We start from the raw sequence: 16,370 nt of genomic DNA, 5'->3' as shown, positions 1-16,370 counted from the left end.
GACCAACAGTATCTTGTAAATTATAAAACCATCTATATACCCTTGTAGTTATACTCCTTCTGACTTTGTAAAAGAAAAGTACACAGATATTCTGTTTGTCACAGTTACCAAGTCAGAAGCTATCTTTCAATGATATTTTAAACCTAAATGTTGACGCTGTGTTGAATAATTTCATACGAACTGATCTTGCCTTCTATCTAGTTTGGAGACGTTGTTTTGACTCGGTGCTTTTTTGATAAAGATCTGAGTACAGAGTCAGAAATGGACTGAAGGTAGGAGCAAGGTACATGAAATTATTGAATACGTCAATGCACCACTTGAAACGTTTTTGAAAGAACAATATAATCTCATTTGATGAGTCGTATTTGACTGACTCTCTTCTATAATAATTGTAGAGTGAAACTCTCTGTTCAGACAATTGCCCTGCTTTATATTAATCGAACTTTTCAAGCTGGTGGAGATAGTGTAAAGATGTACAGAATATTCTCTTACAGAAGTTGAGCCTCTTTATTCCTTCAGAAGAGAAAACAAGACCTAATGTTTCTTCAAATGACCTTCACCACACAATAGTGCAATTTCAATCTAATGAGCTAAAAAGAAGTACAAGTTTTATCTTTTCACTATTAAAGTAGAACAAGCAGTTATCAGGTATTATTTTTTATAAATTCCCATGCAGTTTTGCATGTAATCATAACATTTGTGTAAACTAGATACGGAAAGATAAAAACAATGCTAATACTTTTACTAAAGTAAAAATTACATATTACGTTTTAAGTCTTAAGCTAACATATTTTTATTTATGAATGGACCATTTATGAAGGTAGCCTATGCAAAAAGGTTGATGTAAATTGGTTTGAAATGTTATTATGCATGTAGACATAAAGTTAAAGTATGCAACCTCGTGACTTAGATGGTACCACAGTAAAGCTTATATTAGACTATAACAGCAAGTAACATTCACAGGATAGATTTTTTTCATTGTTTTGTCTTTATTTCTTAATGTCTCTGTGTTATCTCAGTAATGGACTTACTGCAGAAATTGTTAGCCAATTGTGCTTATGCAATAAATGAACTGTAGTTCTGCGATAAAGTCATTCAACATTGAGAAGATTAGACCTCAGAACTTTGCACGTTGAAAATTATGTGGTAGTAACTCCAAGTGTGCTAAAAATAGTTTTTGGCATAGTATGGATTCAGCTAGTATTTTTTCACTGTCTGCTTTGTTGGTAGAACCAACTAATGACACACTGTATCTCAGAACGGCTGGTATGACTGTGCTTGAAAGCAAACAAGGATAACCATATGCTCTTCGAAGGTGGCTATCATACGCTTTTTCATCTTTTCAGTTTTAGGAATTGAAGATTACATGATGGTTAATTTATTAGATACATGACACACGTATCCTTGTGAAGGTGTTGTACGTTGTACAGTTACAACGTACACACTTATACAGTTCTCTCTTGAAGCAAGTGTGGAGAGAACAACGTTTCAACCTTCCTAGATCAGGACCTAGGAAGGTCGAAACGTTGTTTTTCCTTATCAATAAAAGTGTTAATACCAAAACCAACCGTTCTGAGATACATTTTTATTTCAAGTGGGTTTCTCGTCATCAATAATAATGACATATTGTTTTGTTTTTCTAAAGCAGTCCATACTTGCTTCAAGAGAGAACTGTGTGAGTGTTGTAACGGTTTGAGTTTGTGATTATGGGTGTTTATCCATTCAAGTTTCAGTTGAAATGGTCATCAGCAAGTAACCAAGACAGAAGCAACAAAAATTAGCCCGTTGGTTAGTAATGCAACCTTAATATCCTATTGAAAAATAATGTGCAAGTTCCAAAGCATCTGAAGATTCTATTTGAGGATTGTATAAACAATTGAACTTAAAACATGGACCTGATGTCCGTGAACTGTTCGGGTAGTTTAATGAAGGGCTTGTGGGACCAGCTAGATGACTTGATAAATAAACAATCTAACACCTCACAAGGATACGTGTGTCATGTATCTAATAAATTAACCGTCATGTAACCTTCAATTCCTAAAATTGAAAAGATAAAGAAGCTTATGGTAGCCACCTTCGAAGAGCATATAGTTATCCTTGTTTGCTTTCAAACACAATCATATGGGGCTACATTTTCTATGCACTTTGAAGAAACTGAACCCAAGAGTTTCGATTTCGAAGTTTTAAGCGTACTGTTGTGTCTATGGGGACCTCCAGTAGCAATTGTTAGAAAGAAGGAATAAATCTAAGCTCATCAGATTTTTAATATAGTAATAAACTTTCACACATTCCCTTTCTTGAAAAAAATATCAATGTACGGGTGTCTTGAAAGATGCAGTTGTTGTCTACACAAGATCTTGCTTATCAGTATTAAAATGATCTGGATTCCAAAAAATACCTTAAATTGCTTTAAATACTCGAGAAGAATTGTTCCAATTATGTGTTAATCTAGTTAGTCAGTGAAATGAACCTTCTATATTTGAGAAGTTAATGGAGCTTTTATTTAAAGAGCTGTAGAAGGAGAAATGCCTTATTTATTTTGACGACATACTTGTCTTTAAACTCGTGACTCAAGCTATAGCTAAGAATTTGAGAATATTACTGAAGTACAAAAAAAATGGAAACTTGAAACTTAGTTTTAGAAAGTCTACCGTTATGTATGCAGAAGTGCAGTTCCTTGATCACACAGTCAGTGGAAACGGGCAATCTGCTAATTTTGCAAATGTTTCAGTGATCCAGTACTGTACCTAATTTATAACAAATAAGATATTGCTTTGTCGTTTGTTGTTGTTTTTTTGTAATGGTTTGTGGCCAGTTTCTTCAAAATACGTATACAACTGACTACATTGACCAAGCTTAATACACACATTTGTGTAGAGATTGGAATATGCAGATACATTTTGATGCTTGATGTATACTTTGTTTAGAGTATAAGTGCAAGTCAATCCTTATCAGAATTCTCCATTCAGCAGTGATACATACATTAATGATAATGGAACTGGCACACTATTGACATAAATTGAAGAAAGTACAAAGTATATGGTTCCAAAAATTTAAGATCTGTATTAAGTACTCCTGATAACAAAAGGACGCTGCTTAAAATTCTGCTATTTATTAAACATTAACGCCATTATTCTTATAATAAAAAATTCAAGCGGACCCTGTGTCAGTGGAATAGCTATTAATCTTTAAAAATCCAGAAGATGGGTATTTTGCAGTTTATGATATGAAACGTGATCTTGACTATGTTTATAACAAATTAGGGTATTTCTCATTATTTCGGTCCGTGATTAAGTCTAATTTCGTGAGATTGTTTGAGTTACAATAAATCTTACCTACTTAGATTGCACCTGAGACATAATACACGTTTGGCACCTGTATGAAAACGAGTTATGGTGATGTCGGTTTCCATGGAAACTGGGCTAGCTGGTGAACGACGATATTACGTGTTGCAAGTATGCATTGATTAATGTGTGTGGCAATGGATACCCTGTGACAGTACGAGTATTGTTTCGATTAGTATTTGAATCAGTTTGCATAAACGAATTATTTACCTGAATATGTCATTTACAAAATACAGCTTTTGAGATTAATAAAACCTTTTAATTTAGCCTATTTCATGAAAAAAGCAGTGGCTAATCGAAACCACACTAAGAAATAAACATAACATGTTTTGTGTTGTATTTTGAATTGAAGGAAAGAAATAATTAAAGTTTGCTCCCAAAGCGAAAATATTTTAAGCTTGTGATATATCACTGACAAACTGAAATGGAATTTCTACATAATTTATATCACGGTAGATGAAAAACGTGGATAACTAAGTATTGTCTCTGGTGGTGAAATAATATATTTACGTAAATGACCTAATAAATGAAATCGCATAATCACACTTATTCGTATGAATTGAAAAACAAAGTACCTAATATTATTCAGTCGGCTTGATTTATACATATGTTTATTTGATTTGTTGAACAACTTTTGGGTTTTGGAAGATATTAATGAACTTTGTATCCCAATATCATTTCTCAACAGGTTTTTTTTTTAATTCAAGGACTTTGAGTTAAATATGTTCAGTAGTGATGTTATAACATGATTTTTGAGGGAAACACACAAACAGAAATCTGGACTTATTTATGATGTTAGATGTGAGTTCAGTTATTTACTCAGATATGTTCATCTTGTGTGAAAATACAGGCTGAAATTGTGAACAAATAAATTATAAAACTTGTAAGGTTAAGAGCTCTAATAGTTGTTTGTAAAGTAATTGGACTAATTTTGGTTGTCAGTATAAGTTGCGTGTGTGTTGTAGCTTGTCCTCTTTTCTCATCGAACCCAAACTCCGTCTCTATGTGAATCGAACAAACTTGGAAGAACTCCCATGAATGTGAGATAACTGAACTTTTTCACATTTCAGTTAATTTTACCTTTGGCGAGCACAGTTACAGGCCTAGATAATATAACTATGGAATTAACTTTAATTTTCAAAATTTCTTTGTTTGTTATTATTAAATGCAGTGCTACACAATGGGCTATCTAAGTTGTACCCATAAAGGGCATCGAAACACAATTTATAGCGTTATAAGCCTTTAGATGTATTGCTCAGGTACTTTAGAACATAATCTTCAATTCTGACTTGTTGATATAATAATTAGCATTTTAAAATGCTTCACCATCTGTACCATTTACAAAGAACAACAGTAAACAGCACTGGAGAAGTCTTCGACTTAACAGCCGGAAATGCAAATTGCTAATTTAAAAGAAAAACATCATGGATGACATATCTCTAATGTGTCTAGAGATTTGTTACCTTAAGCCAGAGTTTGACGAGAGAGATGGAGTTTGGCCGACAACCACCACATCAGTCGAATACACCTAAACAACCTTAATCTGCTGCACAATCAAGAGTTTTTTTTTTAATTTTAAATCAACATTGTTAACAACTGTGCTCTGATTATTGTGATATTATTTATTTGCAGTTTCACTGTATTCCACTTTATATTTTAGTTGTTTCGTGATTTGGTTTATTTTCATCTCCATCTTAAATTTTGATCTGTATTTTGTTTTAATAATTTTAATTCATATGTTAACTCTATGGCTTTTTTGTTTTTATGATTTAATTTTGATATTTTTATTCTCAGTTCTGTATTGTCATCTTTTTGTTAATGTGTATTTGGTAAAATGTATTTTGAGCTTTATTCCATATTAGCCTTTTAAATGGTTGCTATTGTTTACGTGTGACCCCTGAGAAAAGTTATCACAACATCTTACGACCTGAAATAAACTTATTAATTCGGTTAGTAATAATTTGTTTTGATATTCAGGTGTGGAACATCTTGAAATAAGGAAGGGGTTATCATAGCTCGAACAGCTACTACTTTTCTTCTTTTATAATTGATAAAGTATACATCATTCTTCAGGTGCATTCAGATACTGCTTCCAAATTTCCTTGAAATTCTGCTGGTAATCATGGTCTTCGATTAAGAAGATATTGAAAAGTTTAAACATCTAAATGCTACATACTACAAATTAAGTCTCAAGGTAGCATGTTTGTATTTCTGTATGTACTTTCTATAAAAGAAACCGATTCATATAGGCGAAACAGAACACAGCACAGTTTGTGATTCGTGATGAAGAGAAACCAACTTAAAGTAAAAGTGTATCTCAGGACGGCTGATTAACCTGAAGATGATCTAAGAATGTCGAAACGTTGTTCTTTGCTTTATTTTGGTAAAAGTGTTAATACCCATAACCAGCCGTCTTGAGATAAATAGCACAGCGTGGCTCGGGATGATCTGTACTATGTAATTAAAGTATGTAGTCTAACACCTTGAAAATTCTATAGAAGGATTTTGATTAAAAAGGTGAAGTCTCTTTCTGTTTTTTTTTGGAAAGTCTCTTCACACCAGTTGGTAGTGGAGATCATATCTTGTCATAAAATACGTGTAAGACAGACGTTGAAAGACTGTAAAGATGTTAAGATGTTATAATTCATATATACAGGTAAAAGCTACATACTGTAATTTAAGTCTTAATATTGTTCTCTAAAGTAACGCATACACTACAAGACTAAGATTTGACAATAATTACAAGAAATGTAAATCTGAGCAGTAAAAGAGTGTATAATAACATGTCAACTGCACACATCCCCCGTTACACACTGCTGCCGCTAAGCCCTTTCACTCAACGATAAATTTTGTTTTATCATCCTGTGTTTTCAACACACAAATACCGAGTTCAAACACTTTGTTTAAAAGGTGTGAGTTGAAATGTTATTATAAAATATAATTTTTATTAAAATCCATATAGGACCAGTAAAACAAGTCTAGCTAAAATCATTACCAAGTTTACTGATATACAATATCACGCTACTTACTGATCAACACGTCAACCTATGTATTCTATGTCAGACCTGTAAACATTTCCTAACGTCGGTAAATTATTCATTCACTTTCTGCAAAATAAAAAATAAAAAAATCACGCCTCTAAATTGTAGTTTGATATATTTGATGACACATTGTACTTGTAAGCTCCATAGGATTCAGGTGGCCCAGCATGGCGATGTGGTTAGGACGCTCGACTCGTAATCTGAGGGTCGAAGTTTCGAATCCCGGTCACACCAAGCATGCTCGCCCTTTCAGCTGTGGGGTGTTATAATGTGACGGTCAATTCAACTATTCGTTGGTGAAAGAGTAGCTCGTGCGTTGGAGGTGGCTAATGATGAGTAGCTGCCTTCTCTCAAGCCTTATGCTGCTAAATTAATGACGGATAGCACAATTAACCCTCGTATAGTTTTGTGCGAATTTCAAAAACAATGAGTCAGGTATGGATGGTCCTAATTTTTAGATAGTGATCAAACGAATGGCTGTAAGTCGAAAGTACCTGTCACTACAAAAGTTTTGTCCAGTTTTCAATAAATAAATGTGATTGTTTGTCACTCATGTAACGCTTCGATAGCTGAAATTTCAAAGCGTGTTGAAAGGTACCAAGCTACGAATTTTGAGGATTTTAGATATACAGCGTGTCACGCTAACCGTTAAACAATATTATAAGTGTAAACCTTTTCCTAAATAATGGATTTTTCGAACATATACTGAAAACTACACATAAAAACATATAGAAACTGAAAATTTAATATTTGAATTATTTTTGAATTGCGCACAAAACCATGCCAGGATGTTTAAATTGAAATTTTCAATATTGAATTTTACAACTTAGAGAAATAATTTATTACTAACTTCCATTAGTTTATCTAACATTATTGAAAACGTCCCGTAAAACTTAGATATCTCAATAATTTCATAACCTATTTCACGTATTTCTGCTGTGAAAGGTGTAATTTTATCTTTGAAATTTTAACATTTTATGATCTCCATAGATACATATTTGTATATATATATATATAAATTTAATTTTTTCTGAGTTTCAGTTTCAGTGTGAGAATATTTACACCTGTCAGAGCCATATGAAAAGCTTTCTTAGAGCTGTAGCTTTTTTAATACAGATGCAATTAATTATTATCTTATTTTCCATTATTATCATGTGGTTTATCTGTGAGAGGTGGTGAACAAGCTTTTCATCACGCTCTGAACATTTGCCACAAGTAGGTTGAAATTAGTAACATTTGAGTTAATGATTTTTGAATTTAATTTTACAGCAATCGATCAACTGTCTTCTTAGAATATATATTAGCAACATTATAAGTTTAAGTTTAGTGCTGACTTCTAGTTAACGAGATTGTTCGTTTTAATTTCAACGACTTACCTGTTCAAAGTCCAATTACCAAGAGTGTATTTAGGTTTCAAATTTTCCTCGTATTCCAAAGCTACCTTTCTCTTCACTTTTAATATTAACTTAATATCTAAATTTCCTTTAATTGTTTTTTTTTTTCTCATTTGACTTGTTTGGTGTTCAATAAAATTTTTTTTTGGTTTATTTTAAATTTGTATTTCATTTCTTAACTTCGCCAACCTAAACATTTTGTTTATCCACACTTGCTTTCAGAGTTCTAATTACTTTGTTGGTTAATCTAATAATGAATATGGCCCGGCATGGCCGGGTGGGTTAAGGCTTTCGACTCGTAATCTGAGGGTCGCGGGTTCGAATCCCCGTCGCACCAAACATGCTCGTCCTTTCAGCCTTGGGGGCGTTATAATGTGAAGGTAGGTCTCACTATTCGTTAGTAAAAGAGTAGCCCAAGAGTTGGCGGTGGGTGGTGATGACTAGCTGCCTTCTCTCTAGTCTTACACTGCTAAATTAGGGATGGCTAGCGCAGATAGCCCTTGGGTAGCTTTGCGCGAACTTTAAAAAAAAAAAACTAATAATGAATTCCACAGTATTCTAAATGTACTGATTTGTTCAAGTATATAATTTTCGAGACTTTGTGGTATGTCGAACGTTAACCGCAAATCAATGAAACACCCTCAATAAATCAATAAACAGGCACAAACAACAACTATATAAAAATTGTTTGTATATGCACTCCATAGCGGCAGCTCTACTATAATTTAAATAAATAGAAATTACGAAGGTGATAAATAATGAAATTAGACTTTTAGAGAAAAATCAACTTTTATAAACTATAATACCAATTTATTTATTTGGCGACATTTCGAGCAAACGCACTTTTTGAAATAAGAAACAATGTGATAATTTTATCTATTTACTCTATCATCTTTGCATTTTACTACTTATTTATTCGCTGAATTCTTCGACCATTTAAGCACCATGTCTCTTTCTAAGACAACGTACAACAGCTTTTGTAATGTAATTTGAATATACTGTTAGTACTAGGTAACTGTTCTTATAAATGTATAATTACAAATGTATGCTGCTTGTACTTCTGAAGCTACGTAATGCTGTGTTAAATTATTTGCACTATTTTCTTTAGTTTTTTTTTTTTTTAATTGATCAACAGTAGCTGAACCAGAACTGCCTTTAAAATGAAAACTAGCTGGATCATATGTGCTTAGTCCTACCTGTTTCGAAACTGATGCATTTATTATGTTTTCAGTCCAGTCAGGAAATTATTTCTTTATTATAATTTCTTATTTTTCAAAGTGCTTGGTTTGTTTAATACAAAGATGCGTGATGAACCATCTAAGCTCAATCCATCACGAGAAATCGAGCCCCGGAATTAATATTGTATTGTTTTGGAATTTCGCATAAAGCAACTCGAGGGCTATCTGTGCTAGCCGTCCCTAATTTAGCAGTGTAAAACTAGAAGGAAGGCAGCTAGTCATCACCACCCACCGCCAACTCTTGGGCTACTCTTTTACCAACGAATAGTGGGATTGACCGTAACATTATAACGCCCCCACGGCTGGGAGGGCGAGCATGTTTTGGCGCGACTCGGGCGCGAACCCGCGACCCTCAGATTACGAAGCGCACGCCTTAACGCGCTAGGCCATGCCAGGCCGATTAATATTGTAATCCGTCATGGCAGATCGTACATTTTTTTACACTTCTGTTCTGTAAAATGTATAAAAATACATATAGATGCATACATATTTATAAATGTTTTACGTTCACTCAAGAGAACGAAGAGAAAATAAGACCATCACACATTAATGTAATGTCGAAATTGGATTTTTAGTTCCGCGATTGTTCATAAAAAACAAGAACTGTTTTTGTTGTTGCTGTTGTTATCATAAGCATAAATGTAATATTTTAATTCAAGGTAGATTTAAAAAGAGAGATTATGAACTTCCATGCATAATAGATCTCACAGCAGTCCAAATGTAAGATATGATACCATTGTTTCAAAACAATAAGCTTTATGGTGAATGTGGATAATGTGGCAATCTAAACTTAAATGTAGAACACACATAAAATCAGTACTGGAACTAAAAGTATCCACTATATGCAACGTTTATGTACATTTATATTGTTATTACTGCTCAAAATTGCATAAATTCTTGTACATAAGTAATATTATTATGATTGATCTTTACTATTATTACAGATCTTGAGTAGAGTCGTTAAGCAACTGGAGTTTAGTAACAGAAATTATGTCTCCAGAGCCACTAGGTAAAACACTATATAGCACTACAGTAATTTTCTGACAAGTAAAGTTTCACATGCTTATTACTGATTCTTACCCTATACAATATACGCCTCTGTATATATAACGAATATTATAAAGTAATATTCTGTTTAACTTAAGGTAAATGGCTCTAAGTACCACTCAGTCCTCAATGTTAGTACAATTCTGATCCAATGTTGCTATTCTTTAAAATAGCATCATTTGATGATTTATGATATTATGCATTATAAAATAACTAAATTCTCTCTCAGTGATGACGAGAAACCCACTTGTTGAGATTATATGCATTTTGGGCTGAGAAAAACGGGCTTTTTCTCAGCCCAAACGAGCCGTTTTTGCATATAAATTCTTTCTGCTACACAGTTAGTTAGGTTTATAAAAATAAAATGTAACAATGCATGTTTCCAGGAGGAATGTATATATATATATAAATTGCAAAACGGAAATTAACATTAAAATATAGCCACGTTATAAATCACAGACTGCATTATTTTGTTACACAGTAATGTTTATGATAATTTTAATTACTTTTTACTTTATTAGTTCTCGCCCTTTGCTTTCTAGTAAGAAGTGTAAATAATAGCATTTCAACTCCATAATAGAGTATTCCATATTGCTTTTGAATAGCCCTTTCGTCTAATACCAGATTCATCTTATCGATTGCTTTTACAACACATAAACTCAGAGTTGAAGTTCTTTTTCCATGTAAAATACGTAAAAAAATAGTACTGATTAATGGGATTAAATCCAGTATCGCGATGGCTTTTTTATTTGCTTTTACAGTTTTTGAATATTAAAAACTGCCTGCAAGCAATATCATTTGGCTACAAACTATTTGATGCATGAAAAGTTTATAAACTTGTGCTAAAAAAAAGTTGATGAATGTCATGGAACACGTCGGTATTTCTATAGTTAACGTATTTTGATCCTCAATTGACTTTGTTAGCATTGATGTGATTATATATATATACGATTAATAAGTGTTGAAAAATTAGTTCCATCAGTTATATTTCAATTTACCAGAAAATATAAATGTCCAGGCAGAATTACAATGATTTCATTAGACCGTTTTATATACTTTGTTTGTTTTTCTAAATGTGATATAATTTTGTATCAGTCTCGCTTTTGTAAATCATAAATGATTGATTGATTATTTGAAGTTAAGCAAATAGCTTCACAATCTGCGACCTGTGCTCTGTCCACCACGGTATCAAAACCCGGTTTCTTGCGTTTTACGTTCTCAAACTACAGTTGTGCCAATAAGAGGCATTATAAATGATAAAGAATATCTTTAAAAAACATTTTTTTCTATATCAGCTGTTATCTATTTTAAATGTAACATAATGATAAAAGAAGCGACAAGAGTTTATACTGAATTATATTTCTTAAATGATCACGAACACATAAAAACATTTTTTTGTATCACCTTCACTACTCTAATTTCTATACCAACGTTTCCCAAAAAGTAGCCATGGTTCATAAAAGAACCGGGATTTTTGTTTTATATGGGGCCGCCAAAATTGAAACTAAACAAAAATTGTTGAAATAATTTTAAATAAACCGATAAAAATTGTGTTGAATTAATTAAATGATACACTATGTCGGAATGAGAAGTCTTACAATTATATGCTAAAGTGGTGGGGACATTTAAAAATTACATTTTAAGGCGTTTTTAAAGGCCTCAAACATTTTTTATTCATAACAAGGAGCATTATACTAACAAAGTTTGGAAACCACTTTTCTAAACAAGTAATAAAAAATGGAGTACTTCTATCAATAACTTTACAAACAATAAAATGACCTTACTTTTTATACTTTAACATCAAAGTATTTGCAACGATAATCTGATTAATCACATTTACCACAAATATGCATATATATATATACGTATATGTTAAATCTGCGAAAACATGAGATTTAGCATAGTATCCCTAAAGTAACGTTTTTTTAATTCTGATTTTTTTTTCTTATAAGCATGAAGTTAAACAAACTATCAAATGTTTTATACTTTATAAATGTTACGTTCTTTAATTAATTAATTCAGTAACATTAGAAATAGCTTAAACGATAAAAAAAATTTATTTTAACATTTAAAGAGATTTTATCATTTACACAGTACTGTGCAAAAATGTTAGAACAAAGGGAAAATTACATTTCAGTTTATTTTCAAAAACCAATGGAAGGTAAATAACAGATGAAATATTAAAATTTTATTAATTTTTATATTTAATACAACAGACACTTAGTCGAAAGCTTGAGTTCAGCAAACAGTTATGATTTTGTGTGTCCCTTTTTTGATTTAATAATTGCAGATATTGTTTCAGGCATTGTTGCAAGATATTTAATCAAATTATCTTTTGAAATTTAATTCGGTATGTCTCTAGTTCACACCAATAAAGTTTCTTTGGAAGTAACTTTGGGTTTGTCAATTTTTTGATCTATCAAATTCCAGATCTGTTTAGTATGATGGGTGCTAGGCATTGAAATAAGTATCTTTCATCTTTCTTCCGCCGGACTTGCATTCTGTGCTTTGAACCAAATATTTCACACTCGGACACATCTGTTTTTAACATATTTTTTTCCAAACATCAACAGTTCAGTTTTCTACCTTTAAATAAATATCAGTCATTTGACAATATTTGGAGATCAAAGTAAAGGATTTTTAACTGCTGCATGACCAAATATTCCATTTTCGTTGAATCTTCTTGGTGATGTAGATCTGGAAATATTTTTGTCACTTGGTACATGGTCGTTATCTTACTTTTGTCCCGAAGTATGCATAAACGAAGATACATAACAACAGTATAATTGTTTTATCCTTTCTAGTGTGTACTTGACATTTCCAGTCAGCATCAATTTGTTATGCGAATTCTCTACGATTTTTCTTTTTTTTTTGGGGGGAATAACAACAGAACTTAATATATAGTGTTAAATACAGTTTTTATCACATTTTATTTTTTGAACAGTATTAATTTAGTTTTTCCTGGCATACACCAGCACCATATGCTAGCTCCTCGCTAGCTTCTTTCTAAATAGCTGATACACTGTATGGGGTGTCATGACAGTTATTTCACACCACAAATTTGATCGTTGTGTTGATATAAGCAGGACCCTTGTGACATACCCTTGGCAGAAGTATATGGGAATTCTAAAAATGGATAAGTGTTCTCATCCTGGCTATTCGATTGTTAACAGGGATCAGTGAAGCATTATCATAGTATTGAAATTTACATTCTTCAATAGCATGGACATTTAAATTAGCCCCATAAAATGGAAAGAATGATAAAATATTCTCTTGTTCTAAGATTTTGCACAGTACTATACATTACAACAAAACCACAATATTTCTACTCTTAATTGAATATAAACTTTCTAAAAGGTAGTAGCAACAAAAGTATTTGTCCACTCATATTGATATAGTCATTGTTTCAATCTGCTAGTCTTTCTTGCATTTTCGAGTTCACTGTAATTGTCTCTATTAGGAAATTACTTAGTTAAACCTGAGATAGTAATGCTATAACTTAATTTGTTTGAATATTTATATTTTATGGTTTCTTTTTTCCTTAAATATCACAAGGATTGGTATAATGTTTATAAACAATAAGGTTGGTGTTAATAAAAAACCAGCAAACAACGTTTTATAAATATAATAAAGTAGTGTTATTTGGGAGAGCATATTATATGTGCTTCGATACACAAGTAATGTTGGTATTACTTTTGGTTCTGCTGAAGCTATGTGTCCAGTTTGATATTTCTCATTACATTTAATTTAAGTTACTTTCTAAATTATTTCTGGAAAATATTTATTTTTGCGTACATTATTGACGCTTTCGGTGAGTTTAGTTCCTTAACGCTAAATTCGTAATATCAATACAATAATCAGACAAGTGAATCTGCACGCTATGTGAATTCATAATTGTCATTTTCCATTATTTTTAAGAAACACTTGTTACATTACTTAACAACAAAATTTAAATAATTTTAGTAATCTAACTCGTTGATTTGGTTTTCTTTCTTCAGGGTTTTTAACGGCTTCTCAACAAGAAGTAAATCGAGGACCACGATTTTTGGAAGAACCGCCTGTTTTAGTGGAGTTTGATAACAGCAGTGGAGCTGTGGTTCCATGCACTGCTGAAGGAAATCCTAACCCCATAATTGACTGGGTCTTGCAAGATGGTACAAAAGCGCACGATTTAGCTGGATTACGACATTTCCAGCCGGATGGTTCTCTTGTTTTCCCCTCTTTTAGAGCAGAAGATTTCCAACAAAACGTGCACGACGCCATCTATCGATGTATCGCTTACAACACAATCGGGAAAATAAGAAGTCGAGACGTTCGAGTTAAAGCATGTAAGTTTTTGGTGTGAGTTTTTTTTCGTGATATAATAAGAGACCAACTAAAGTGATGTATAGTTTCAAACAAATGTAGTGGAAAAGATCCCCAACAAATTATTCTTGAAACAACAGCAGTAGTGTTTAATAAGAAACAAACTATAATTTGTTCTGTTTATTATTTTCTTTTTATTTGTCACAATTTTCGAGTTAGACAGACACGGGATGTTTGGTAAAAATGGATAGTGCTATTCAGTGTTAAGGAATTAAATATAACTAATGAATGAAAAGCGCACATAAACTAAGAAAGTTCTATTAAATATCACCTAAGTTTGTTCAAGAATTGTCAAATACTTTGATGTATTTTGCTCTATAGATAAACTTGTATATGTTGCATTAAGTATAGTTCGATAGTATATAATCAATAAATAAAATTTTACTTTTAACTACTCCAAAATGTACAATGAAGTAAATATCTCTTTTTTCTTTCCCCCTGGTGTCAGTACAGGAAGGAGAAAATAAAATAAAAGACAATATAAAGCATGTATGAAATAACATTATTTATTTTATTCCACTGAATATTCTTTTATTTATGAAGTGCAACCAGAGATATACTGATCCAACCACTAAAAAACTCTACAGTCAAATAAAAAACATGATAACTAAAACTTTCAAGACCAGTTGTATTACCAGTCAGTGTGTGAACAAATGTGACGTTTCTACTCACAGTGTTTTCCACGTAATTTTTTCCCGAAAGCCCCTCAGTGGCTCAGCGCTATGCTTGCGGAAATACAAAGCTAAAATCTGGTTTTCTATACCCGTGGTGGGCAGAGCACATATAATCAATCGTGTAGTTTTGTGCTCAATCCAAAACAACAACAATCTTCTCGAGCATAATTCTACCTTAAAATTCTAAAACATTTATATCAAACTTAAAAAATCACCTTTTTAACCAGAATATCAGCACAGTGTTACTAGATCTCCGACAAAAACAAAATTTAAATAAAGGGCAGAAAATGAACTTCGATCGACGTTACCGCAAAGAAAACAATTTTATTTTGTTTTATAAAATGTTGCAAAGGAAATTTCACCAATAACAGCTAGTTCGATAATTGATTGGATCTAAATACGTTGGCATACAGTTTTCTGGTGTTCAGTATATCTTATTAAATTATATTTCAAAAGTTACATGCATTCTTTGGTTTGTTATTGGCAGCTTAACTTTTTCCAGAACATCTGATTTCAACGTATACTATATATGTGTGTCACGAGCGTTAGAAAATCCTGCAACGACAGTTAGAACGACGCTTGTAGCAGCGTGTCTATTTCGAGCAGAAGCTTCAATTTTTGTTTAGTGTAGCTTAGCAACCATCTTGTCAGAACGTTGTGACACTGCAAGTAATTTTGAAAGGAAAGACACCGGAATTGTCTCTCAAATTCCTTCTACCTGACTTTATATGCCGAATAATAAACTACACTTACGCTTCATTACCAGAATTTCTGTGATTTGACTTTTCCGACTAAATAATATTTATTACGTATCTCTTTCGTTTATTGATTTCTTTCTATACTTTGCGATGGATAAAATAAATCTTAAACTTAAGAAATGTCACTTTGTTAAATTTGCATGCCAACAGAAAACATTGAGTTGTTTCTGATGGTAAATGTGTACTTACTCATATTTTCATTGGTCTGTTATACGTATATATATCAAGTAAGAGAAGAGGTGTAATGGCTACCTCTCTTCAGGTCTGAAATAACATATAAGGAGATCAACTATTGCATTTATTTTAATTTGCAATTTTGCCAATATTGTGCATGCACATTTGAAGTTGCATAAATATTAATCCATTACTTTCATATATTTTTCAAATAAACTTAAGATGTATTTATTAATTTTATTCATAATTGCATGTACACATGTGTATGTGAATAATAATGTATAGTTATAATGCATTGTTATAAATGTCTTGCAAATAAAGTGATATATTTGAAA

General features: G+C 32.0%; 1 protein-coding gene across 3 annotated transcripts in view; it reads left to right on the top strand.

Moving 5' to 3' along the window:
- The window catches only part of LOC143252818 (cell adhesion molecule Dscam1-like), a 136,727-nt gene that overhangs the window by 44,845 nt on the left and 75,512 nt on the right, over positions 1-16,370 (top strand). For all 3 annotated transcript variants that reach the window (XM_076505555.1, XM_076505556.1, XM_076505557.1), the window contains exon 2: positions 14,063-14,392. In XM_076505555.1, the coding sequence (XP_076361670.1) occupies positions 14,063-14,392 (330 nt within the window). The remainder of the gene's footprint in view (positions 1-14,062; positions 14,393-16,370) is intronic.

Source organism: Tachypleus tridentatus, chromosome 6 (assembly GCF_004210375.1).
Source record: "Tachypleus tridentatus isolate NWPU-2018 chromosome 6, ASM421037v1, whole genome shotgun sequence".
Lineage (NCBI taxonomy): Eukaryota > Metazoa > Arthropoda > Merostomata > Xiphosura > Limulidae > Tachypleus > Tachypleus tridentatus.
This window is presented reverse-complemented; position numbering and strand designations above follow the sequence as displayed.